Source organism: Dama dama, chromosome 15 (genome assembly GCF_033118175.1).
Source record: "Dama dama isolate Ldn47 chromosome 15, ASM3311817v1, whole genome shotgun sequence".
Lineage (NCBI taxonomy): Eukaryota > Metazoa > Chordata > Mammalia > Artiodactyla > Cervidae > Dama > Dama dama.
In genome coordinates, this window is record NC_083695.1 from 88,863,224 (window position 1) to 88,890,758 (window position 27,535).

The 27,535-nt window shown below is 53.7% G+C and overlaps 1 protein-coding gene across 1 annotated transcript; it reads left to right on the top strand.

Annotated features, from left to right (window-relative positions):
- The first annotated feature begins 3,414 nt into the window (after nt 1-3,414).
- Nucleotides 3,415-27,535, top strand: GPR26 (G protein-coupled receptor 26). Its single transcript, XM_061163185.1, has 3 exons — nt 3,415-4,082; nt 14,140-14,253; nt 27,304-27,535. The coding sequence occupies exons 1-3, from the start codon at nt 3,415-3,417 to the stop codon at nt 27,533-27,535; spliced, it is 1,014 nt and encodes a 337-aa protein (XP_061019168.1).

Consider the following 27,535-nt stretch of genomic DNA (forward strand, 5'->3'; position numbering starts at 1 on the left):
CTCAGCCCTGCTGAGCCCTCCCTCGGGGCCCAGCGACAGCACTTAATGACTCATGTTAACACTGTCATGAATACCCCATCACTTCTCTCCAGCTCAGAGAAGCATGACGTGCAGATCTGGCCACAGTGTAGCCCCCTGGCAGGCACACTCCAGGCCCTGAAGATTCATCTCCTGGCCAGGTGGGCCTCCATTCCTGAGGAACGATAGAAACCCCATATCAAAGCCTGAACACAGACAGGCATCTTGCTTCCTTGGTGAGTGTGACCTCATTGCTGGTCTGGAGCTGTCAGATGTGTGTTCAGTGAAGCCCAGCCTGGGGGCTGAGGACCTGGTCCTTAAGGAGACCAGCCCTCCCACAGCAGCCCCCCATCTGGCCCCACCCTGGGAGAAGGAAATATTGTTCACAACCAGAGGAAAAGGGGCTTCTTTTCTTTAGGAAACTGAGTTAAAATGTTCTGAGCATCTTTCTGCCATCTTAACCTTTGCCTTTAAAATTCAGAAAGCAAATGATTTTCAAAATTATGTGTGTGTGTGTGTGTGTGTGTGTGTGAGTTCTTTGGTTTATGGCTGTTGTGCCTGGTTACCTGATCACCAAGATCATTTTGATGTTGCAAAGTTGAGATACTTTCAAGTTCCAGACCAAGGACACCCACTTAAGAAAGTGACTGAGGACCTCTGGAGTATGCAGAAGGGGGGCAATCTATGGAGTTAGAGATGCTGGCTTCATCCCTGACCAGTTCTGTCACTTAACCTTTCTGAGTCTCAGTAGCCTCATCTCAAAAATGTGGATGAGAAGCTCTTTTTCTTGTCATTGTAGCAGGGATGAAATGGAGTGCAATAATGTTTGGACGTGTCTTATAAACTCCACTGTGCCGTAAGAGATTAGTTAACTCTTCACTCTGCACTTCCTACACACGCTGGTGACCCTCCAGCAGGAACCTCCAGGCCAGAGCATCAGGCCACTGCTGGAGGATGTACCACGTGATGAGCTGGCCTCCAGATCCCCCGCCCCATCCCCCACGACCTGACCACTTCTCTTGGAGTTAGCTCCTCAGGGCATGGTCATGAACCACCCTCATCAGAATCACCTAAACAACTCACTAAATGCAGATTTCCAGACCGACCTCAGAAGTGTGACCCAGGAATCTAACTCTTAACCAGCACCCCAAGTTTCTCAGGTGATTCTGATAAACCCTGAAGTACAAGGAGAGTAGATCCAACGGTGCTCATAGCAATGTATATAGCTCAGGCATTTATTCCACAAACAGTACCTGGTCACCTGTCTCTTGTTAGGGGCTCCTTGTGGGAACAACGTCTTTGGGAGCAGGGGAGATATGCAGGTGAATATCTCACTCTGATGCCAAGTATCTAATGAAGACATAGCCAACCCTGAAGTCAGCAGGCCACCTGATGGGCCAAGCGATGAGGAGATGGCTGGCTTCCGGTTCATTTCCTCCTCTGGTGGGCAAAGCGCTGCGCACACAGCGTCTTGTTATTTCTTACCAGAACCCTGAGAGGTGAAGAAGGACAATGAGGCTCCTTGAGGTCCAGTAACTTGCCAGGATCCTGTGACATCAGTGGTGTGTTGGTAAAGGTTCAGTCACAGGGTAAGAGGGGGGTCCTGATCCACACACCCTCCCCCGGGGATCTTTTTTTTAAGATCTATTGATTTATTTTTGCCTGCACTGGGTCTTCGTTGCTGCACGTGGGCTTTCTCTAGCTGTGCCGAGTGGGGGCCCTTCTCCAGTGGCAGGGCACCGGCCTCCCCCTGTGGTGGCCTCTCTTGTTGCAGCCTGAGAGCTCTCGAGTGCAGCTTCTGTAGTTACAGTACACCAGCCCAGCTGCCCCTTGACGTGTGACATCTTCCGGGAGCAGGGTTTGAACCTGCGTCTCCTGCATTGGCAGGCAGATTCTTAGCCACTGGATCACCCGAGAAGCCCTCCTCCTGGGGTCCTGACAGAAAGACAGAAGGGGCACAGTTCGTGCACGCTTTCCCGGGGAGGAGCTGGGAGCCTGCCTGCTCAGAGTTCTCGGGGTCTCCACCAAGCCACACCAGCCACCCTCCTGCCCTTTTTCTGAAGAGTTCCTGCAGGGTGTGTCCTTCAGGTCCCTCACAGACTGGAAGCAGCTGCCCCACAGACCCAAAGCACATGGTGTGTGGGCTGGCAGACCGCCACAGGGGAGCCTGGGCTGGGAGTGCTGAGTATCAGCCACCCCAGGGCTCTGCTGAGACTAGCCTTGGACAGGCAGAGCCATCCATCCACCTGTGAGTGCTCAGGGTCAGATAAAGGCCTCTCTGGTCTAGGGGATGTCTCAGCATCACCCCAGCAGGCTTGAGGATGCAGCTGAAGCCCAGGCTGAAGGGCGGCGGGAAGACAGCCCCATGAACCAAGCGCCCCCAGGAGGGTAGCAGCTGCCCTGGGGACAGGCTGGGGAGGCCCTGGGAGACATCCGGGGCCGGGGCCTTGATCACAGAGGTTGGAGAGAGGTGTGTTTGTTTCCTTTTTGGCAAAGGGAGCCCACCTGAGCTCCCCAGGCTCAGCCCAGAGAGGGAGAAACTTCAGCGCCGCCGCGAAGCTCCGAGGGACAGGTGGGGCAGGACCTCCCCGTCCCCGTCTGGCCAGGCTGACGCTAGGGCTCGGACGGGTAGCCCTGCGGCATAAAGGTGCCCAGGCATCCCTCCCTTTTCTCGGGCAGACTTCCTTGACTCAGCCTGTCTTTGACACACATTCGGGGAGGATTGGGGAGTGGGGGTGGGAGACAGGAAGCTACCAAGAGCCAATCACCCCGCACCGGAGCCTTCAGGGCTGGTTCTTTTCTGAGTGTGTGTGTGTGTGTGTGTGTGCGCGCGCGCTCGCGCGCCTCAGCGGGGAATTTCTGTGATAGAAGCAGCCAGATTCTGGAGTGAGCCAGACGAGAGGAGAGGGAAGAACAAGAGGGGAGGAGAAAACTGGTGAGGGGTGCGGGAGACAGACGGAGAGAACAGCAGTGGGTGAGAAAGAAAGCACAGCAGAGGGGAGAGAGAGTAAGTGGAGAGGAAGGCAGAGAGGAAGAGCGAAGAGAGGAAGCAGCAGAGAGACGGGAGGCAGAGAAAGCAAGGTTGCAGGAGGGGCCGCGGAGACCGAGACGGAGCGCGGAGGGATGGGGTGAGAGGCGGCCGCCGGCGCCCGCAATCCGGGATCCGAGGGCGCGCAAAGCTCCGGGTTCGGCGGCGCACGGGCGCTCGCCCGGGAGGTGGCGCCGGGCTCCCGGGTGGCCGCGCGCCCTCTCCGGGGGGCGGGGAGGGGGAGCCATGGCGGCGGGGACCGGGGGGCGCGGGGCGGCGGCGCGGCCGCCGAGGGGCTGAGCCGGCGGCGGGCTGCGCCATGGCGGCGCGGGGCGGCGGGTCCTGAGCGCCGGCGGCGGGCGCGCACCATGAACTCGTGGGACGCAGGCCTGGCGGGGCTGCTGGTGGGCACGATGGGCGTCTCGCTGCTGTCCAACGCGCTGGTGCTGCTCTGCCTGCTGCATAGCGCCGACATCCGCCGCCAGGCGCCGGCGCTCTTCACCCTGAACCTCACGTGCGGCAACCTGCTGTGCACCGTGGTCAACATGCCGCTCACGCTGGCCGGCGTCGTGGCCCAGCGGCCGCCGGCCGGGGACCGCCTGTGCCGCCTGGCCGCCTTCCTCGACACCTTCCTGGCCGCCAACTCCATGCTCAGCATGGCTGCGCTCAGCATCGACCGCTGGGTGGCCGTGGTCTTCCCGCTGAGCTACCGCGCCAAGATGCGCCTCCGCGACGCCGCGCTCATGGTGGCCTACACGTGGCTGCACGCGCTCACCTTCCCGGCCGCCGCGCTAGCCCTGTCCTGGCTCGGCTTCCACCAGCTCTACGCGTCCTGCACGCTCTGCAGCCGGCGGCCCGACGAGCGCCTGCGCTTCGCCGTCTTCACAGGCGCCTTCCACGCGCTCAGCTTCCTGCTCTCCTTCGTCGTGCTCTGCTGCACATACTGCAAGGTGCTCAGGGTGGCCCGCTTCCACTGCAAGCGCATCGACGTGATCACCATGCAGACGCTTGTGCTGCTGGTGGACATCCACCCCAGGTGAGGACGCGCGCAGGGGACTCGGTGGAGGAGCGTGGGGGGGATCTTTGTCGGGGAAACAGGGTCCTTGACTCCCCCGTGCTCCATCGTGCCGCTTTGGGCAAGCCCCTGTAACACCTAGCCTCTGTGTCCTCTTTGGAAAACTGAGGTGGGGGAAAGGGGCCACGCTGTGGGTCTCAAGACAGATGCTTAGAGCATCAACCAAGCAGGGCCACCCAAAAGGTGGGTGAGATATGAATGCATACGTTCCGTGACTCATCGGGATGGAAACCACAGAGAATCGGAACTTTGCTGGACTTCTTATTTTACGTGTGTAGTGTTCACTTTAAGTAGCAGCATATGGGAAGGCAGTGATCTCTGTTCACTGCTGAAGGCCTTTGCACGGCTCTCATCAGGCCCTGAGAGCCTGGCTGGGATGCTTGGGGTGCTGCTAAGAGCTCTTCAGACAGCAGCGTGCCGCTCTGCTGGCGCTTTCCTTTCTCCGGTGCCTGGCACTGCCTCTGTCTCCTGCTCGTGTGTGTGTGTGTGTGTGTGTGTGTGTGTGTGTGTCCGCGAGCGAGAGAGAGAGAGAGAGAGAGAGAGACAGAGACAGAGAGAGAGAGACAGAGGGAGGAAGAGAGAGAGTCCTGGGCGGCCCCTTCCTCTGTGGTCCTTAAAGGAGCCTCTGAAGGGCTCTGGGGGTGGGGGTGGGGGTGGTCCTCCTGCCCCTCCCAGACAGCGCTCTCTGGTGTCTCTTGGACTTGGAGTCCCCGCAGAGGGAGGGTATCATCCTGAGACTCCCATGGCGAAACCTGCCCACCCACCCCCATCCTCCCGTGGCTGCTGTTTTTCAGGAAGGCAGCTCGGGCTGGGCAGTGCGGGTTAGGGTGCCTCCCCCTCCCCGACTCCAGCAAGTCCTATCATCCCCCCACCCCCGAGCCTCTCAGGGACAGAAGGCGGAAAGACTCTTAGCTGAGCTGTCCCGAGAGCACCTTGGCTTTCCTCAGCAGGAGCGGGAAGTGAGGAGGGGAGCGGCTGCTGGGTCCCTGTTCTGTAGACTCTGCTATTTTACGTCCTGACGCTCCGGACCCTCGAAGGGGGGTTTGGTGTCAAGATGGCGTGAAAAGTGAGGCAGGCAGAGAGGACCGGTGCATGGGAGGCCAGGGGCCAGGGAGGGAGCTCAGTCCCCAGGGTGCGAATGCCTCCCCGGTCGGGGAGAAGCAAGCTCCTAGGTGAGGGGAGTCAGTCTGACCAAAGGCTCGTTCAGTTCCGAGTTATTCTGCGCATGGGCAAAAAACAAAGACCTTGAGCTTCACTCTGTCTGAACACAGAAGGGCATGTAAGCCTGTGTTCACCGTTCCCCTCAGGATGGTCCTTGCAGATTACATGCCGGCCCAGAGCTTCTAGTTGCAGAATCTTCCTCCCAGAATCATGTACACCACGTCCATGTGAAAGTCACCAGGGCGTGTGAACCATGTATGAAAGTGTGTGAGCTTCTCACACACAGGCTTGCGTGCTTGTGTGTCAGCTGCATGTATTACAGACCACAGCACACCGACGCAAAGCCTCGCCCTGCCTCGCGGCACGTGGCCGTGCATGGGTCAGTGTCACTTAAGGATCGCAGCGCTGTTCCCCTTCCCATCACCCTGGGGTGAGAGACCTCACTTGAGAAGGTGCGTCTTCCCTAGGACAATCACGGGGAGTGCTCTAGAAGCTGTAGGCAGTGTTTAACTCCCGGAACTTGAACAAGTGAGCCCACTCGTCGAGAACCTAACAGCGGAGGAGGGAATCAGCTAGGAAAGGAATCAGTTCTTATTTAGACCAGTACAAACCCCATCGCCTCTCTCCCTTCAACTTCCAGAACAGGAGGACGGTGGCTCCTTTTCAGCCCATTTAAGATGCTACTCAGTCATGTCCAACTCTTTGTGATCCCATGGACTGTAGCCTGCCAGGCTCCTCTGTCCATGAAAATTTCCAGGCAAGAATACTGGAGTGGGTTGCTATTTCCTCCTCTAGGGGAATCTTCCCAACCCAGGGATCGAACCTGCATCTCTTGCATCTCCTGCATTAACAGGCAGATTCTTTACCACTGCGCCACCTGGGTCGCCTCCAATCTTGCAAATGTCTCATGGACTCCAGACCAGACACCACAGAGAGAGCTCCCAGGGGAGTCAGGAGAAGAGGCAGCTGCTCTGCTGGCTTCTGGGCCTCTCTTCCCTCCTCCAGGCCCCTCCAGGGTGATGTTCACTGCTTCTGAGCCCCAGGATGCCCCAAGGAAACCCTCTTCCCAGAGCCCTGGGGTCCTGCAGGGCCAAGGAGCAAGGGCAGCCTGCAGTAGGGAGAGGAAGGGCTTTCCGGGGGTTGGAGGGATGGTCTTTGGCTGATTCCAACAGGCCCCGCTGGTGGAGGCTGGCCTGAGGTTACCGAGGAGTGGGCGGGCACGACAGCACTGTCCCTTCAGCGACCACAGCCTGCCTTTTTCTATGGGGTCCACTCCCAGAGGGAGAGCACGGGCGGTGGCCACACAGGAGGGCACCACCTCTCGGACAGTGGATCCACAGGCTTCTTTCTTGGAGGCTCCAAACTCTTCCACCCCGCAAGTGAGAAGCAGCAGAGCTAGCTCTGGGGTAGCAGGGGAGGAGGCTGCCCCTAGCCCCCCCCAAACCTCTGGCACTAAGGCTTCAGGCAGCTTCCAGGGCCAGTTGGTGCTGGGAGCTGGGGGAGGCCAGTCCCGATCAGTAGAAGTCAGGCTTGCTTGTGCAGGGCGGCGGGTCAAGGTGACTTTGGAAGATTCCCTTCAGAGTCACCACTCTGCTGGCCTCCTGGGATTTAATTTTGAGTTTCCCTGAGGCCCAGGGTGGCATTTGTCAGGAAGCTCCTGAGTGATGCCGGCTCTTCCTGCGGAGCATTTGACAGGGAGAATGATGGGCTGGATTCCTCTGCTTCAGCACCACCTCAAGGTCAGGGACTCTCTGCTCTAAGTTGAATCAGGGACCCCGAGAGACCTCCTCTACTCCTGTCTTTCTGGAGTGGTCTCTCGGGTTACTGCAGTCGTGAAGGAATTGGGAATTACTAATAGTTTTTACCCACCTGGTCTCTAACCACTCCATCTACTGGGTTCAGTTCTCCCAGATCACAACTTGGAACCGACTATTGTCAGATCCTGTCTCTGGTGCCCTCAGTGAGGTGGACGGGGAGCCCTGGATGGGTAGCCCTGATGGGGGGCCCTGCATGGGGACCCCTGGTGTTGATGCTGCAGCCCTGCTCTCTGCGTCCAGCTGAGGGCGCCACTCGCCAGCACCAGTTCATGACTTCAGACTGGACCTTTAGTGAAGCACACATTCTTGCGATCAGGGGTTACAGGGTGAGAGCTGAGCTGGAGAGTGTCAGAACTGTGCAAAGCTGAATGGAGGGCCCTCCCTGTGCTGTTGATCTTGTAGATGAAGAAGTTGCGACCCCCAGGGAAGAGGGGGCACTTGCCATATTTAACAGACCTAGATTGTGACTCCACCCAAATCTCACACCTAGGTCTGCCCCAAGATTTATGGATTATGTAGCGATAGTGCAAATGGAGTTTCACAAGCCATCTACATGAATATTGAGAATTTCTAAATTCAACTTCAGTTCAGTTCAGTTCAGTTGCTCAGTCGTGTCCAACTCTTGGCAACCCCATGGACTGCAGCACCCCAGGCCTCTCTGGCCATCACCAACTCCCAGAGTTTACTCAAACTCATGTCCATTGAGTCGGTGATGCCATCCAACCATCTCATCCTCTGTTGTCCCCTTCTCCTCCTACCTTCAGTCTTTCCCAGCATCAGGGTCTTTTCAAATGAGTCGGTTCTTTGCATCAGGTGTCCAAAGTATTGGAGTTTCAGCTTCAGCATCAGTCCTTCCAATGAATATTCAGGACTGATTTCTTTTAGGATGGATTGGTTGGATCTCCTTGCAGTCCAAGGGACTCTCAAGAGTCTTCTCCAACACCACAGTTCAAAAGCATCAATTCTTCGGGGCTTATAAACTGTTAAATGAAAGATGTTGTAGCCTTCTGCCTTGAGAAGTACACATTTATAACGCTTTGCAAGGCTGCGTTCAAACTGAGGGTTCTCAGGCTGCTTGGACGCGGCGGGGAGAGCAGAACTGGCTTTGTGCACACAGCCGGCCTGCCTCGTCCCCCAGCCTGGGTCCCCCAGCACAGAAAGGGGCCTCCGTTGTACAAGGTGGATACTGCAGGATTTGCGTCCATGTGTTGGTCACAGACGCCATGTCTCTGGTCTTCAGCCGAGCACAGAGGTGGCACAGTCCACCCTTAGGAGGACGAGCCCAAGGATGATGCCTGCACACCTTCTGGAAGCAGGACCAGGGCACTGGGGCAAAAAATCCCATGTCCCTGGAGCTTGGTCTGGGCTTCCCAGGTGGTGCTAGTGGTAAAGAACCAGCTTGCCCATGCAGGAGACACAAGAGACTGGGGTTCGATCCCTGGGTCGGGAAGATCCCCTGGAGGAGGGTATGGTAACCCACTCCAGTACTCTTGCCTCGAGAATCCCATGGACAGAGGAGTCTGGTGGGTTACTGTCCACAGAGTTGCAAAGAGTGGGGCATGACTGAAGTGACTTAGCACACACACACACACACACACACACACACACACACACACACTGAGCTTAGTCTAGGATGGAGCATGTGGGCTCTGAGTGTGCCCATCCCCTTAGCCCCAAACTCTTCATTTCCTGGGGAGACCTGGGCCCCTCAGTATCCAGGGTCCAGGACAGGCCCCCACTTTTCAGGTCTCAGGGCAGGATTGCTCACACCAGTCCTGACCCCAAACTCGAGGCTTTCCTCCACCATCAGCCCACCTGTTTCCTAGCCTTTTGTTTCATTTTCCTAAAAGCCAGAAGGCAAATCCAGATGTCTCTCTGAGTCCTGGGCCAGCTGCTCTCCTCTGGGGGTCAGTCAGGACCCACCCCACATGTTTTAGCTACAGTCGCCTCATGTACTGACTTTTCAGATATCCCCAGGGTTATCCATCCCTCTACCCCGTTCCTGAAGCCTCCTGGGGAACATGTCTTTGACCCCACATGTTACCATGCTGGAGAGCCCGTCTCCTTTTGGCTCAAGGGAACGCTGTGTCTTGTCACAGCCTTTGGGACCAACTCCCCCCCACCCAACATGCACACACACACACACACACACACACACACAGAAGCACTGTGCTTGCACTCTGGGCCAATGAACCTGGCCAAGAGAGCTTCGAGCCTCTCACCCTCTGCACTGCCTGGGAGCCCAGACTCAAGCTCAGACCTTACCTGGCAACAGTGTCTAGTCCCAGTGCGCTCTCTCTCGTAAATGTAGGAAGAGAATTTTTCCAGTGGGAGGGAGTTAGGGGCTTCAAGGTAGTGCTGGACCATAGCTATTGCTTCATAGATCTGTGCGGGATGAACAGTCCTTAGGATCCACACGGAATGAGTGCTGACTCTGAGTCGAGCCCTGTCTTAGCTCCTTCTGGGGCATTTACTTACTTAGTCTCAATAGGATCCTGCCACACAGGTACTTGCATTGTCCCCATTTTGGAAATGAAGAGGCTGGTGCACAAAGAGCTGTGTAACTTGCCTAAAGCCACACAACAGGTCAGTGCAAGATGCACAGATTTAAGCCCAGAGGTCTGGCTCTGGTGCTACTTGTGTGTTAGTATTAACTCAGTATTAATCAGAAAGGACTCCAGGCCACGGAAGGGTTCACAGCCTGACATCTATTGATAAGCCTTGCTTTGTCTGAAAGGCTCAAGATTCTTAAGTCTCAGCTTTAAAAAAAAATCTGTGCTAGAGCAGATTTCTACTATCGTCTCTTTTGATAAGGTCACTTTAAAATGATTGAGTATTAATTTTCTTAAGGGTTGTTCATTAATTCAAATGGCATACTCTCGTTACGTTTTTCTGGGTACAAGATGTTGAGCTTCGTAGTGTGGGAATTCAAAGAAGGAATGTGTCTGTGGGTGTCTGCTGTTTAATCCTTCTCTCCTACACAGAGCTTTGCAGGAACCGATAAAATGAATTCCCCACAGGTTTTTACAATGAAGAGTGCCCTTGATCATACTAGCCTCCGAAGGGTCTGTTTTATTCCTTGGAGAGTCCCTGAGATGTTTCTGTTTATCCTTCTGAGGACCTTTAAAGCTTTAACCAACGTCTGTCTTTAAATATTGCTCAAGGCTCAGGGTCAGGATTGTCTGGTGTGGTGGGAGGAAGAGATGCTCCTCCTGGGGAGACAGTTGGGTCCTCAGGTTCTCAGCAGGAACCCACGTCCCCCCTCAGGGGTGGGGTTGGGGGGCAGAGGAAGCACCTCCCTCCTCCAAGCTGGGTAGCAGGTGAGTCACTTTTGTCCCTGCTAAGTGGCCGCTCTAGCTGTAGTCCTAACTGTGAAATCCACCTCCGATAAATGAGGAACCAGATTCAGAGAGGTTGAGTGACTTCTCTGAGGCCACACAGCTGTGAGGGCACAGCTGGGACTAGGACACATAGCCAGGGCTTGTTCACTGATCAGGGTTACTCTAAAATGTCTGAGAAATGGAAAATATGGTTGGGGGTCACACCCCGGAGGAGGGTCAGCTTCCAGGTCACCACCAGTTTCTCTGCTGCCCCTTGATGAGTCATTTACAGTATGACCTTGATCCTCACCTTCAAGGAGATGTCCAGAATCCTAAACTCCTTTCAGTGGGTGAGTGTACTGCGATGACTCGGGACTCTCAGCTCACACCCCCACATCTCCTGCAATTCCTACACTGATTGCACCGAGAGTTTTGAGAGAAGGATTTCATTATTAAAACAAGCAGTCCTGTGTTGTAAAGAATGTACCAGACACGCCGCGAGGGTGACTGTTGTCTTGATTGGCCTGGGACTGCGAGGGCTCCCAGGATGTGTAACTTTGAGCTTGAAAACCAAGACCGTCTCAGGCATAGCAAGATGGGCTGGTCACCTCACTGCACCCAGACCTCCAGGGTAGGGACCCGTGCCTTCTCTCCATGCCCACTTGTATCTGCACAAGTCACAAGAGCCAGAGGTCTTTGCAAGAAGATGCTACAGACTCCCAGGTGTAACTGGAAAGTGAAGAGATTGACGATGACTCTTGCTGTGTGACTTTAGGCAATATCGCCCTTCTGTCCTCTGCCTCCTTGGTTGTATGTATGCTTCAGATTTTCTGAAAGAGATGATGTGCATACCTCCTCAGGGAGGTGTGATGACCTCAGTGAGTTGACAGGTGACACTCAGAGTCAGATGACTGGGCTCAACGACTGCCATCACTTAGGGAGACCAACTATCCTGGGCTGCCCGAGACAGAGATGGGTCCTCAGATGTGAGACCCTCTGTCTGAAAACCAGATGGTCCTGTGTGTCCCATCCAGGCTGCAGGACTTCTAGTGCTAAACCTGGGACAGTCCTGATTTCCCCGGGCAGGTCGGTCACCCTTCGCCACCCTTCTCCCGATCACTGTGCAATCTTGAGCAAGTTACTTAACTTCTCTGTGCCTCAGTCTCCTTATCTCAAACAGTGAAGATTACAGTTTTATCAATCCTCATCTTATAGGATTGGGATTCCCTGGTGGCTCAGACGGTAAAGCGTCTGCCTGCAATGTGGGAGACCTGGGTTCAGGAAGATCCCCTGGAGAAGGAAATGGCAACCCACTCCAGTATTCTTGCCTAGAAAATTCCATGGATGGAGGAGCCTGGTGGGCTACAGTCCATGGGGTCGCAAAGAGTCGGACACGACTGAGCGACTTTACTTACTATCTTATAGAGATGTGAGTATCAAATCAATGAATGCAAATGAAACCCTATCACAGTATCTAAGATGGTGCATATATTAAAGATTCAAGAAATGTGGGTGGCTATTGATATGCGTTATTAGAAATTAATTCATGATGTGAGTCATGAGTAATACATTTCAGCCAGTATGAAATCTGTCTGTACTGGGCCAGACTCCAGTTCTCAGCTTTCTAAATTCCTGGAAGGATACAGTCAAGGGAGAAAAAAAATTCTGCAGGAATTTTAGGGGACCAGTCCAAACTAACATGGAATTGTCCATCTGTGATCAGAAATCTGATAGAGTCTTGATTAATTAGTAAGATGTTGGTTCTTGTGGAAGGAAGTGGGGGCTGCCTTGGTGTTCATGCTGCTCACAAGTCTGGCTCATGAACGTTCTCCCCACTCCTTGCTTTCATTGAACAGACTGACCTATTTTGGTGTCAGGTCACTGCAGCCTGGCTTCCCAAGAGGCTCAGTAGTAAAGAATTTTCTTGCCAATGTAGGAGACACAGGCGATGCAAGTTCAGTCCCTGGATTGGGAAGATCCCCTGGAGATAAAAATGGTATCCCACTCCAGTATTCTTGCCTGGAGTATCCCATGGACAGAGGAGCCTGGTGGGCTATAGTCCATGAGGCCGCAAAGAGTCAGACACAACTGAGAGACTGAACATGCACGCATGCACACACTGCAGCCCCGGCCTGACTTCTGCCAAGTTATCTTCACTCCTGGAAAATTCTATCCACAGTCTTCTTCCCTGTCCACTTCTGCAATCATGTCATTTATTTTAATGTATGCCTGTGGCCGATTCATACTAATGTATGGCAGAAACCATCACAATATTGTAATTATCCTCCAATTAAAATAAATCAGTATTTTTTTAATTGTGAAGAAAAATAAGTAAACAGTAGGAACACATGGCCACGTTGGGCCCTGGAATCTGGAGGACGTGACGCCTTGCTTGTGGAGATAGCCAGCCTGGCTGTTGCTTGTTCACTTTCATGAGGCTGCAGGAAAGGGGTTGCAAGAAGCACTGCTCCCAACTGGCCTGAGATGTCAGTTCTCGAAAGGTGGGGAGCAGAGCGGAGTCAGGAACAGGGTGTGGTTAGAGGTGCAGGTGGGCATCTTCAGAGCTGTGTCCCCAATTCTCCAGGGACTTAATGGTCTTGTATCTTCACCGAGTTTCATCTCTGAAGGAATCAGGTAACTTCTTCAGTCACCTGATAATGTGATGTCTGTAGCCCTGGGCTGGCTGGGGCTTTGGGGTGGAAGAAATAGGGCTGAAGGTGTGGAGGAAAGGAAGCCCGGGCCACACCGCAGGCAAAGTCCAGGCTGCCCCAGCTGGAGGGAACCTGCCTCCAGTCACCCAGACATGCATTCAAATTCTGCAACCGTGGTCTTCATTGTAAAGCAGGATAAGTAACACCTACCTGGCAGGATGAAAAGATAAAGAATTAGAGACCAGAATTAGATAAGGTAAAGGGAAGAATTAGAGATACTACCCAGGGAGTGTGTTTATTTGCACTTGCTCCCGCACTGTGCTAATTGCTTTTTTTGCTTCAGGCATTTAATTCTCAAAGCAGCCTTTTGCAACATTTTATCTCATTTTTATTTTTTTAATTGGAGAACAATTGCTTTACAATGTTGTGTCGAATCCCCTCCCCCTGGTGGCTCCTTCCCACCCCACCCCCCATCGCGCCCCCTAGGTCATCACAGAGCACCACGCTGAGGTACCCCTCTTGTCCAGAAGCTTCCCACGAGCTTATCTATTTTGCACATGGTAGTGTATACCCAACCAGGACTTCCCTGGTGGCTCAGATGGTAAAGCGCCTGCCTGCAATGTCGGAGACCTAGGTTCGATCCCTGGGTCGGGAAGATTCCCTGGAGAAGGAAATGGCAACCCACTCCAGTACTCTTGCCTGGAAAATCCCACGGACGGAGGAGCCTGGTGGGCTGCAGTCCATGGGGTCGCAAAGAGTCAGACACAACTGATCGACTTCACTTTCACGTCAGTGTCTATTTGTCAGTCCTGATCTCCCAGTGGGTCCCACCCTTCCCTTGCCCCTGTGGGCAGAGCTTTGCTGTATTACTGTGCATGTTTTGCAGATGACGACTCAGTGATGTCAGACAAGGTACCCCAGGTCACGTGCTCACAGCCCAGTTGAGCGCGCGTCTCTCTGGCCCCGTGGCCAGGTTCCCGCTCTCACAGCCACCACCTGCATGCGCGATAGTGAGCCCCTGTGACTGGCCAGCCCCCCCGGGACTCACCTTCCCCCCTCTTATGCGCAGTGTCCGGGAACGCTGTCTGGAGGAGCAGAAGAGGCGGCGGCAGCGAGCCAGCAGGAAGATCAGCACCTTCATAGGCACCTTCCTCGTATGCTTTGCACCCTACGTGATCACCAGGTGAGCTTGGCCGGCGCGCCAAGAGCTTGGGGCGGGTCGGGTTGGGCGTGGGGCTCCAGAGAGCCACGCCGGCCTATGTGGCCTTTAGCCGTGGCGGGCCTCTCTTGGCCACATGTTTTCCAGAGGGTGGATCAGAGGATGAGAATGAACTCGACAGATGAGTGAGAAGGAGGCCATATGCTTTTGCTTTTCAGCCTCAGATTCTTCTGGATTAAACTTAGGACCGAAAGGTGGTGAGACTCCCCACTTGACTTCAAAGCACATCATTCTGACGTTCAGTCCCCAAACCCAGGAACTTCTAAAGGAGGAGACAAGGGAGAAGAGATGGGGGAAAACAGCCTGCAGGGGGTGGGTTCTTACTGCCCACTGAGTGCAGGAGAGCGCTGCCTGGAATCCCCGGCCCCAGGGTGTCACCTGCCCAGGGAGCAGGGCGCATGCTCCATGCCCAGCCAGAGGGGCCCACCCATCCCACGGCTCCGGGATCTGCCGCTGTGAGTCCAGGCGGTGTGGCTTGTCACGTCCTCTCCCTGTCCCCATCCCCCATGCCAGTCAAGGTTGCAGTACCATGGCCTCAGGGATGTACATTCCAGAAGCCAACCTCCTCCAACTACAGAATTTTCCTTACATGTTGTAGCCAGAAAAAAAAAAAAAAAATGTATTACCCAGTCAGTTTTGCTCACTGGAGAGGAAACACCCCTGCACACACAAATTTGTATCCAAAATGGCTTAAGTATTTGGAAAGGTGAAAATGGAAAGGATTTTGATGTTCTATTGGAAAGTGGATGTTGAACCTGGGCAGTAGGAGCTGTGCAGGGTTTTGTGGGCGTGTCTGTGTGTGTGTGTGTGTGTGTGTGTGTGTGAAAGAGGGAGCATATGGCCCATCCCTCAGCATCCCTCAGCCTCTCCTCAGCATCCCCAGAATTCCTCAGTATCCACTAGCACCTCCAGTATTCCTCAGTATCCCCCAGCATCCCCAGTATCCCTCAGCAGCCCTCAGCAGCCCCCAGCTTCCCCCAGCATCCTCCTGCATCCCCCAGCATCTCTCAGCATCCCTCAGCATCCCCCAGCATCCCCAGTATCCCCCAGTATCCCTCAGCACCCTCAGTATCCCCCAGCATCTTCCTGCATCCTCAGGTGGCCAGGACCTGGAAGGGATGCCCTGACTCACCACCCCCAGGGAGGAGAGGCTCACTTCCCAGGTCCCTCTGTCTCTCCCTGTCCCTCCTCACACTGAGCTGAAACCTGGCTCCCCATAGTTCCACCCATGCTGCCAATCCTGCTTTCTGCAGTCCAGGAGGATGTCTGTCCTGGGGGCCCTAATGATGGGCTGGCAGTGAGCCGGGCTCCCCCCTCAGCAGCGCCCATCTTCTCTTCTCCAGACAGCATAAGCCCAGAGCATCTCTCACTGTCTTTCCTGTGGTAGCCACTCCCTCTGGGGGAAAGCTAGTGGGCTTGCCTCTTACTTTAAACGTAGGATGTCAGACAGTCTGCAGGTCTCTGGATGAGTCTGTCCTGAGCAGAGCAGATCCATCAGTTCTTCCTTCTGGAACTACCCACTAGACCTCAGCACTCCTGACAGTCTGTGTTGTGGGTGGAGGTGTCCTGTGCATCATGAGATGTTGGCAGCCCCTCTGTCATCTACCACTGCCCACCAGCAGCACATCTTCCCTCCTGCTCCGAGTTTTGACAACTAGAAATGTCTCCAGACACTGACAGATCTAGGCAACCTGGGGACCAGAACCACCCCTGGGTGGGAGCCCCTGGTGTAGGTCTGCCATGTCTAGCCAGGATGTCAGAACTTGCAGAGATGCGGGTTTCTGTGGGACACGAAGCCCAGGCAGAACACAGGAGAGTGGGTTTCAGTTGCTCTCCGAGGGTGGACTGCTGAGTTTGTCTGCCTGGGCTCTGGAGTTCAAATTCCAGCTCCTCTACTTCCTGCTAGCTGTGTGACCTTGGGCCAGTGATATTGCCTCTCTGAGCTTCCAACCTGTCATCTATAAACCAGAAGTGAGCAGTGCCTGCCCCTTAGGGTTGTTGTAAGCGTTCAAGGGCTTCACACCTGGGGAGCGTGCGTGTGTCACAGGCTTGGTCTGGATGCATCCCCCCTCCCTCCCCTACCTACCGCACCAGCCACGGTGCCTGGCCTGGGACTGACTGTTGTGTGAACTAAAGGGGCTTAGATAGAGGGAGGAGAGATGAATCAGGAAGGGAGGGCATGTAGACACCCCTTCTCTTAGCTCCCACAGTAAAGGGGACTTGCGGGCTAATGAGGTGAACTTGAACCCTCAGAGGACAAAAAGTAATTCAACTCCAAATTTAAGCTATTGGATTTTCCTTGGCTTAATCGCATTTCCCCACAAAATTTTCCTTTTTTCTGATTATAGCTTGCTTCCCTCTAATGGTGCCCAGAAAAGAAAAAAAAAACTGTTTCAGTGAAATTGACGGTCGGTTCACAACTCAATATGTTCTCTCCAAATGGACATGGTGCATTTGGACTTTTAAAAAACACTCATAAAACTATTCATCTTTTGTGGGGACAGATGGCAACTTACAGGGGAGGAAAAGCAATGCTTAGGAAACCTCTGCGAAACCCTCCCCCACCCCACTGCCACCACCCCATCCAGCCACTGCCTTGACTTTCCTGTGTGCGCAAAGGAACCATCCTAAACCAAGCTCAGAAACCATGCAAGTTCAGTTCAGTCACCCAGTCGTGTCTGACTCTTTGTGACCCCATGGACTGCAGCACGCCAGGCCTCCCAGTCCATCACCAACTCCCAGAGCTTACCCAAACTCATGTCCATCGAGTCGGTGATGCCATCCAACTATCTCATCCTCTGTCGTCCCCTTCTCCCGCCTTCAATCTTTCCCAGCATCAGGGTCTTTTCAAATGAGTCAGTTCTTCACATCAGGTGGCCAAAGTATTGGAGTTTGAGCTTCAGCATCAGTCCTTCCAATGAATATTCAGGACTGATTTCCTTTAGGATGGACTGGTTAGATCTCCTTGCAGTCCAAGGGACTCTCAAGAGTCTCCCCCAACACCACAGTTCAAAAGCATCAATTCTTCGGCACTCAGCTTTCTTTAGAGTCCAACTCTCACATCCATACATGACTACTGGAAAAACCAAAACATGAAAACATACCGTCATTTCATTTTGACACATATTCCCCAGCACCTTCTCTGTGCGGAGCCTGAAGGAGACCCTTTAGGGGAGGCATGGCCTGGTGAGGTTCTGCAGGAGACCCCTGCGAGGGGCATGTGACCCTGTAGATAAGGCCCTCCCACCTGGATGGACCACCACGACACGGCATCTGATCCGGAAACGTCTCAGACTTCTGAGGCAGGAGTGAGAGAAGGGGGCGTGGCTATGCAGGGGGACAATCCCAGCAGAAGGGACAGCGTGGGCCAGGTCTAGAGCCCCACAGGGGAGCCACCAACCACGGGTCCCACTGAAATACTTGAACATGACTTGTCCACAGTGAGATGTGCCGTAGGTATGACATGCATCCTGGGTTTCCAAGACTTAGCACGACTACACACACATATGTATATATGAGATTCCTGGTGGCTCAGCAGCCAAGAATCTGCCTGCAATGCAGGATACACAGGTTCTATCCCTGGGTTGGGAAGATCCCCTGGAGAAGGAAATGGCATCCCACTCCAGGATTCTTGCCTGAAAAATCCCATGGACAGAGGAGCCTGGTGGGTTACAGTCCACGGGGTAGCCAGAGTCGGACAGGACCAGCTACTAAACCACCAATATATGTATAATGTAAACTTTTCGTATTGATTCCATAGTGAAATCTTGAATATATTGAATTAAATAAGGTTTGTAATTAACATTAACTTCACATGTTTCTTTTCACACCTGTGGTTCACCTTCTCTTTCTGTCAGATAGTGCTGGCCTCTAGTCAGAGAATCTGGGGTCCAGGCATGCCTGTGTTCTTACTCCCAGCTCCCTCTTCCCCTTGACTTCTGAAAAAAGTGAAGTCACTCAGTCACGTCTGATTCTTTGCAACCCCAGGGACTGTAGCCCACCAGGCTCCTCCATCCGTGGAATTTTCCAGGCAAGAATACTGGAGTGGGTTGCCATTTCCTTCTCTAGGGGATGTTCCCAACCCAGGGATCAAACCCGGGTCTCCTGCATTGCAGGCAGATGCTTTACCGTCTGAGCCACCAGCGAGCTTGACCTCTCTAGATTGTTCTCTTCTGAGCAGGAGCACTTTGGTTCCTGGGGTGGTCCTTCTGGCCGCGCTCCCAGAGTGCTCAGAACGCCCTCCTTCCCCTCCTCCCCTGTCCAGCACCCTGCTCAGTGCTGGCAGCTAGACGGGCAAGAATAAACAGTGGCCGAATCAGTGGCTTCCTCTGTAGATCAAATGCATCGAGGCAGGAGTCCTCCAAGGGTCTGAATGAGGGGACGTCAGGTCCCAAGACAGGGTGATGGGGAGGGACTTTGTCGCCGGCAGATCCTTGTGGCTAATCCTCTTAAAATGACATCCGTCTTGAAACCACCTTCCCCTGCCCATGCCCTACCCCCACTCCCCTTCCATGATTGAAGACAGAGTCCCACGAGGGGCCTAGTCTTTGCGGTAGCAGGGGCCCCAGGCACACCCCAGGGAGAGGGGCATGTGTGAACTTGCTCATCACGTGCAGGGGACCTTATGGGCTCCAGGTGTGTGCTGGGTAAGTCCAGGGTCACACCCGACCTACACTTCCAATGACAGCGTGGTGGAACTGCTAAAACAGGTGAGGTGGGTAGACTGGGGGTGGGGCAGAATTTGCTCTGACCCCCACCTCCAAGGAGCCGGACCCAAACTCTCCCATCGTATACACCGAGTCGGGGCTGAGAACTGCACACTCATTGTGTGGGGAGAAGTCAGACTCTAGGAAGGAATGCATAAAATAACCCACGCAAGGCCTTCCTCATGGTGTACCCGCCACTATCCCCAGCACCAGAATCAGGACCGCTCATATTTTTGGTGTCAGTTGATTCTTCTCCTATTCTTCCCAAGCTGGTTTCCAAGTGTGGACACAATCGCCTTGGTCTCAGGAGCAAAGTCAGGTTCTGTTCTGGAAAAGTAGTTGAGAATTTAATTTCTTGTGGGAGATGATTCCCCATGGAAGACCTAGAGCCATGGGTTATAGAAATGGTAGTTTCTCTAGCAGCCAGTCATCCAGGGAGAGTGAGCTGGTTGCAGGCCAACTGGGATCCACTGCATGTAGCAAGCCAGCAGTTGTTGAGATGGATTCTGAGGCCAATCCTGTGAGTGACTCGGCCAGGGTTCCAGCCAGGGTCTGCCTGGAGCCAAAGCCCACGCGGGGGGCCCCTTGCCCTGCATGGAGGCTTCTCCTTCCTCCCAGAGGATGTAGGAAGACACTTGCTGCCATGACCCACTCAGAACCACAAAGCTGCAGCCTCTGCGAGGATTAGGATCAAGGTGCTCGAGTGGTACTTAAACCTCTCATTGAGCTGTCAGTACAGATACTACTATTTCCGGTAACTCCACAAGGACAACCTCCTTCTATGCAGCCTGCCTTGCTATTCCTCTCATGGGTGGAGACATGGGCAAGCCTGTGGGTTGATGTTAGATCAGCCATGGCAAACACTGGGAGCTAGCAGAATCAGAACATCAAGAAAGAGAAAGAGCTTGTGTTGTGACATCTGCCCCCAATTTGAGCTGATCAGGAAGGTCCAGCTGGCGGGGAGGAGGTTCCTTCTCCTTATCCCCAGTCTGTCCACATCTGCCTGATAACTGTCTCAGATCAGTTATCTGATGGAAGCACCATTCTTGGGTTAAGACCACTCAAGTCTTCAAATAGATTCTCCGACTTCCCTTATTGGAGGATGTGGAGTCTCTATAACCATGCGTGCGTGCTAAGTCACTTCAGTCGTGTCTGACTCTTTGTGACCCTACAGATTGTAGCCCTCTCTCCATGGGACTCTCCAGGCAAGAATACTGGAGTGGGTTCCATCTCCTATTCCAGGGGATCTTCTTGATCCAGGTATCGAACCCTCATCTATTATGTCTCCTGCATTGACAGGCAGTTTCTTTACCATTAGCAGTCACCTGGGAAGGCCCTTCATAACCATACCTATCACTTATTCAACACCTATAGTGCAGTCAGGATATACCAGCACCTACCTGATTGTACTCTGTACAGCTCGCCTTCAAGGTGAGTGCTAGAATCCCCACTTACTGAGGATCAACGAGGTGAGATGAGTGGCCCATGGCCATAGCAGTAGCAACTGGCAGATCCAAGGGTTCAAGGCCAGTGCCAGGCCTGTTGGCAAAAATTTAGCCCTGCAACCATGTTACATCTCCAAAGCCTGGGGACCAGGCACTGAAAATATAGAAATGTTTGTCTGTAGGCTTTTGATTCAACTTCTTAGGCCCAGGCATCTTGGCGTGAACCCGAACATAGTATCCAGACTCCTGTGGGTTAAAGCAGGTAGGTGAAAAAAAATAAAAGCAGGTAGGTGAGTGAGTCCTTTCACTAGAAGCAGCAATGTTTGCATGGAGTCACCTCTGACCTCCCACCAGGCTGACAGCGGCTTGTGTGGACCTGGAGTCGGGCCCGGAGGCCATCACTGCTGGCAGCTGGAGTCATCAGCAGACTTGGGTGGCCCAACGCTGACCATGCATGCATACCTCTCAGATTCCCGCATTGCACCAACCAACCAAAAAGCCCATTGCACCTGCATTTTGGGGCATGTCAGATGACAGAGGAATGCATTGGAAGCCTCCACCCTCACTCTTTTTATTTGTCTGGCTGCGTCAGGCATTAGTTGCGGCGCACGGGATCTTTCATTGCAGCGTGTGGACTCTCTAGTTGCAGTGTGTGGTCTCAGTAGGTGCGGCACGTGGGCTTAGTTGCCCTAAGGCATGGCGTGTGGGATCTTGGTTCCCCAGCCAGGGATCAAACCCAGGTCCCCTGCATTGGAAGACAGATTCTAAACCACTGGACCACCAGGGAAGTCCCCCCACCCTCACTCTTAATAGGGGTCACTGCCTTCTGTTCACACACTGACACCAAAAGCCCTAGTGGGCCAAGCCTGGCTCCTTGCAGAGTGTGTGAGCAGAGTGTGAGGACCTGCAACAGATTCTCATCCAGAAGTTCGAATTACACTTTTCTGAATTGGCATGCACTTTCTAGAAGCATTTGTAAGGCTATCGTCTCCCCAGCGATATATGCTTACAAGTAATTATGATTGTCCCAGATCATCGGAGTGGGGCTTTGAGGCCTTTGTGGATATGACAGCAGCATTATTGTGGCTTTTCAGAGTCATGGAATTATGACAGCAGAGGGCTTTAATATGCCCAGTGTTAATATTCTATTGATCAAAGGCCTTTTCCATGCTAATGTCTCATGAACATTTAAAGCTCAGCTTGTTGTTTAGTCATGTCCAACTCTTTTCCTACTCCGTAGACTGTAGCCCATGAGGCTTCTCTGCCCGTGGGATTTCCCAAGTAAGAGTAGTGGAGTGGGTTGCCATTTCCTTCTCCAGGGGATCTTCCGAACCCAGGGACTGGATCTCTTGCATTGCAGGCAGATTCTTTACCAGCTGAGCCACCAGGGAAGCCTAGCTTGTTACTTACATATCTTCACATACACAGACCATATTCCCCAGATGTCTTCCAAAGACATCGGGATTGCTTCCCAAAGGATGTTCTGTGGCTCATGTTGTACTGGTACACAGCATGTGCATGTGTGTGCATGTGTGAATATGTGTGTGAGTGCGTGTGTGGGAGATACGATGGAGGTGTGAAGAGGGGGCACCAATTTACCACTTTAAATTCAAGGGTTGAAAGTGAAGGCCCTTGCTGCACCCTAGTACTGATTCAAGGAGCTGGGAGGTGCTGCCTGGCACCCATGGTCCAGGGTTCAATCCTGGCTCTCCCATGCCCAGGCCACGTGGCCTTGGCCTGTCACTCTGCCTCAGTTCCCGCCCTGTCGTGTGAAGAGCAAGGGACGCTGCCAGGGGAGCTTGGGACCCTGTTTGTGAAAGTGGCTGTCAAAGCTCTGAGCCTCTGAGGACCCAGAGGAGGAGCTGGGTCTGGGATTACTGGTCTTGTTACTGGTCTTGTTCTCTCCCCCAGAATTTAGTTTCTTTGCAGATTGCTATCGACAACCAGAGCTGAGACACTGGTTTCTCCAGGAGGGGGGAGGTTGGAGACTGCCCGGGAGTCCTGGCAAGGGTACCTCCATCCTCCTCCCGGGACCAGGGTGGCCAGGCTGCTGGGTGGGGTGAGAGGTCCCTGTGAGTGAAGGCGGAGGGGGCGGCTTCCCGACTGTCAGCCCTCTGCTGTGACAGCCAGCCCAGAGACCTCCCTGGGACCCGGATCAGAGGGCCTTGTGCTGAGAGAGGGGAGCTGCTCCCTGGAGGGGTCCCCCAGAACAGATACAGAACAAAGAGGGTCCAGAGGTGGGGACAGGCAGGTAGGCCAGGACCACGGATGTCTGCTCTGGGTCACCTTGAGTCAGATAAACACCCATCTCCACACTCAGCTTCTGACTTGGCAGCAGCGACACCCTGCAGCATCTCACAGCTCCCACCGCAGCCAGGCTGTGCCCCGGTACCCCCAGGGGCTCACAGCCGTCTCTGAGCCGCCCAAGATGCTCAGGAAAGCGGCCTCCTGACTTCCCCTCCCCCTCAGTCCCCAGCCTGACCGGCCGCCCAGCCTGTGTGCGCTCAGCCCAAGGGCTCCTCGGGGGAGCTGTGGCAAGGTTGTCCAGGACAGGCACGTGTGCATTCAAAGCACAGAAGCGTAAATGTTCCCCCGGCACACTGCCCGATGGCAGAGTTTTCTCGGGCACACACCTCAGGCGGGACCTGGAAAGTCACCTTGGTGCTTAATGGACAGTGGGGGCAGGGGGCAGGGAGCCCTGCTTGTGGGGGGGAAAAAACCCTGCTTCCTGGAGGGGAAGGAAGGGACAGTGCCCTGCTCCGGGGGCTGCTGACCTCTGCTGATCACAGAGTTGACCCTCGGTGCCCACGGGCTCCAGGAGCTCCAAAGGGCTTGGCGCTATGCAGGTGTTATGACCAGGGGCCCATGAACAACCAGATCTGCCTAACACCCTCTGCACACACACAGGCTCCTCAGTGGACGTAGGTCTGTTTCCCAGCCCTGCCGCTGTAGCTAGCTGCTGCTCCCTGAGTGGCTTCAACAGTAGAACTGTGCGGCTTCAGTTAGAGGCTGGAAGTTCAGGATCAAGGGGCCGACCAGGCGGGTCCTTCCGAGGCTGCCAGGGAGGCTCTTCCAGGCCTCCCCGCCAGCCCCCTGGAGTTTCTGATGGTTTACATGCCATCTTTAGTGTCGCTTGGCTTCATAAGCATCACCCCATCTCTGCCTTCATCTTGTGGCATTCTCCCTGCATGCATCTGTGCCCGGATTCCCCCCTTTTGTAAGGACACGGTCATCACATGGGCTTAGGGGCCCACCCTTCTCCAGCAGAACTTCATCTTAACCGATTACACCTGCAAAAAAACCTGGTTCCAAATAAGGTTCCACTCTGAGGTGTTGCTTGGAGAAGGAAATGGCAACCCACCCCAGTATTCTTGCCTAGAGAATCCTGTGGACAGAGGAGCCTGGTGGGCTGCCCTTTCTGGGGTCACACAGAGTCAGATGCGACTGAAGCAATTTAGCATGCATGCATGCATTGGAAAAGAAAATGGCAACCCACTCCAGTATTCTTGCCTGGAGAATCCCAGGGACGGCGGAGCCTGGTGGGCTGCCCTCTATGGGGTCACACAGAGTTGGACACAGCTGAAGCGACTTAGCAGCAGCAGCAGCAGCAGCTGAGGTGTTGAGAGTTAGGACTTCAGCCTATGAATTTGGAGAGACATAGTTCAACCTACAACAGGGGGCTAGGGAGAAAGGAAACCAAGTCCCCCTTAATTAACTAACACCTGAGCCAATAACCCCTAAACTCAGGGCTCTTGGGTCAGACCTGCAGGCAGGGGCAGGACAGGGGAGCTCAATAATCCATCATGTGCAGTGGCAGAGGAGAGGCGGAGCGTGGCAGGCCACTTTGAGCACACGGTGACCCTGCTCACGAGGAAACTGCGACTGATCGGAATAATAATGTCCCTTTGCTGGAGGGGAGGGTGTTCAGAGGAGGTGGCTGGGCCTGGCATGGGAAGACAGGCTGGAGCATTCCCTTTCTCAAAGGTCATCTGGAGGGGACCACGAGGCCATCCCCTGCCCAGATATGAAGTTAGAAAGAAGCAATTGTAGCGTCACAGAAACCCCTGCCCCTGCCCAGGCCCCTAAAGCAGCAGGGACTTGGAACTGTCAGAGCTGGAACAGAACAAAGCCAGCCAAATGGGCACATGGCAGGGGGGACCCCCATGCGCAGGAAAATCAGAAAGCAGGTCAGGCAGCCACATCCGGTCACAGAAAGGAGCCTCCTAGGTTCACCCTGGCCCCGGGGGCCCCATGGGAGCAGTGCCCAGGCCCAGGCTGATCTGAAGCATCCCTTTGCCTGGAGGCCTTGTGAAGGTCAGACGCTGGCTTTTTGGAATAGAAGTCCTGGGCACTGTGGATGGGGTGACAGAAGTGCTGGGTAGCGCAGAGCAACTTCACGGAAAGGGAGTTCTCAGGGCCGGGAGAGACCCCAGAACTCACCCTGTCCAACCAGCAATGCAGAGATTTGAATCCCAGGATGGTACCCAGGCAAGACGTGGGCTGCAGTTAGATGCAACTGGGCTTCCCATTGAGGAGATGCTGGCTTGTTGCACAGTCACTCTGAGCCTTGATTTCCTCATCTGTAAAGTGGGACGAATGACACGTCTTCGGCAGAGGGTAACTGTAGGATTAGAGAGTGTGCACATCTCATATTTGGCCCAAAGGAGATACTCAACTGGGAGCTGTTATTATTGAGCCAGGCATGTTCAGACTGGACATAAAATCTCTGAGAAGCAAATGCAATAGAGTTTACCTCTTTATTATCTCAATGGTGAAATTTTAAATTGTCCTCAAAAATTTTATTCTGTGAAATCTACAGAACCTGCAAATAATAATTTTTATCTTGCTGGATGGTTTGATGCTATTTGGCTCTTAATAAGTCCTCTTAGGAGAGCTCAAATGCTCAGACTGAATTTATCTATATGGAGAAGACTAGACATTTTGGAAAAGCAATTTGGCATCACATAGCGACAATGTGTTGGCATTCCGCTATTTCATTGTTATTATTAGGTGTGAATTCTAGATTCAGGGGTTTTGGTTCCTTTATACTCATCACTTCCCAACGTAGATTTCTTAAAAGTACAGGTTTCCCAAATGCCAACAGCTCCATTTTTTCCCCCATTCAGACTCCCAAGGAGAGGAGCAGAACCATGGCCACATTCCCCCTCGGGGTAGGAGGGCAAGGGCAGATAGTGGTGCTGGAAACAGGATGCCAGATAGAAGGGCCTCAGAATGGAGACATCAAGGACCTGTTCAAAAAGGGGATCATTGCAACAGGGAATGTCACCCCATCAGCTTCCTTCCTTTCATGAGCTCATCCTCATGACATAAACCCAAAGAAGCCTTCAGGAAAATCACTCGAGTTGGCAGCACAGGGTTGCGGCCCAAGCTGGGTGTTTTTGGTACCTGGGTTCTCACCAGGGCAGCCCTCCACCCTGAGAGCCACCCTGCCTTCCATCCTGAAGACCCCTCCCTCACCCTGCCTCCCAGGTAGGATACAGATGCCAGATCCCAGTCTGAGCCCAGTTCGTGGATCTTCCTCCATCACAGGCTTGCTGTGTGATGTTGGGCAACCTCTTTCCCTCTCTGGGCCTTAATTTATTCATTTGACAGTGGGTGGGGAGAAGGTAATTTATAATTTTCAAGCTCCCTCCCAGCTCTGTGGCCTTTCGTACCTTATATTAATGCTGGTTAATTTCGAAATTTAGCCAAAGGTTCTGGATGCATTTGGGAGAAAAGAATTAATGGCTTGATTTGGAGGGAATTCCCTGGTGGGCTCAGATGGTAAGGAATCTCCCTGAAATGTAGGAGACTTCAGTTTGATCTCTGAGTCGGGAAGATCCCCTGGAGAAGGGAATGGTTACCCCACTCCAGTATTCTTGCCTGGAGAATTCCATGGACACTCTGCTGGGCAGGCTACAGTCCACAGGGTTGAAAAGAGTCGGACATGACTGAGCGACTGACAATTTTACTTTCTTTCCATTTACATAGAGGAAGGCTGTCAGTCCCTCATGGCATGGCCTTAGCACTGTTGAATGGAGTTGTTAGATGGGTCTCAGAACTGAGCGCCTTTGACACGGAAGCCGCCTCTTCCCTTACCTCTTTCTAAAGAATAAGGTCACTTTAGGGCATCTCCTACTGCTGCTATTGCCAGGGGCCCCCAGATCCCAGCCCTGGGAAGAAGCCTTTCTCACCAGCAGATTCTTCCCTGCTGTGAGACATACTTTGAGCTTTGCCGAATATTTGGAAAACTGTTCCCAGCCCTTCCTCCCAGGCAACCTCCCTTGGAAGGCAGAGCTAGGATTTTCTGAAGCAAAGAATCCATCTATTCTGCCTGCAGTGATCATAGAGATGAGCTTATCTGGCTTCTCACTTTTCGTATAAAACTTTCAGGCCCCAGGAACGCAAATGACTTGCCCAGAGTCACAGAACAAGTCAGCAGGAGAGTTAGAGCCAGTGGCCAGGATGCAATGAAACTCTTAAGTGCGTTTCTCAGATCAGCATGGGTTCCCGAATCAGACAGACCTGAGTTCAAATCCCGCTTTTACAGCTTACTGGCAAAGTGCATAACGTCCTTGGATGTCGATTTCCTCACCTGTAAAATGGAGATGTCTAAACCTCCAGGGTTCCATGAAATCGGGTGTAATACGTATCACTAGCACAGTACCTGGCCTAAAAGAAGTGCCTGGTGAGTGGCCACCATTGGTAATGGTTGTTACTGCTGTTGTCCTTGTCACTGGAGGAGGCAGCCTCAGAGAGTCCGAATCTCTGACCGGAAGCTGGGGTCGCGGGCTCAGGCGGCAGCGCGGGCATCGCCCGGCTGCGCTGTGATAACCCAACATCCTCCCGGTCTCTGTCCACAGGCTGGTGGAGCTGTCCTCTGCAGTACCCATCAGCTCCCACTGGGGGGTGCTGTCCAAGTGCTTGGCCTACAGCAAGGCCGCGTCCGACCCCTTCGTGTACTCCTTACTGCGGCACCAGTACCGCAAGAGCTGCAAAGAGATCCTGAACAGGGTCCTCCAGCGGCGATCGCTCCGCTCCTCCGGCCTCACCCGGGACTCCCACAGCCAGAACATTCTGCCGGTCTCCGAGTGA

Coding starts and splice junctions, on each gene's coding strand:
- GPR26 (XM_061163185.1), top strand. CDS start 3,415: ATGAACTCGTGGGACGCAGGCCTGGCGGGGCTGCTGGTGGGCACGATG. Junction 4,083..14,139: donor CTGGTGGACATCCACCCCAG/GTGAGGACGCGC, acceptor TCTTATGCGCAG/TGTCCGGGAACGCTGTCTGG. Junction 14,254..27,303: donor GCACCCTACGTGATCACCAG/GTGAGCTTGGCC, acceptor CTCTGTCCACAG/GCTGGTGGAGCTGTCCTCTG.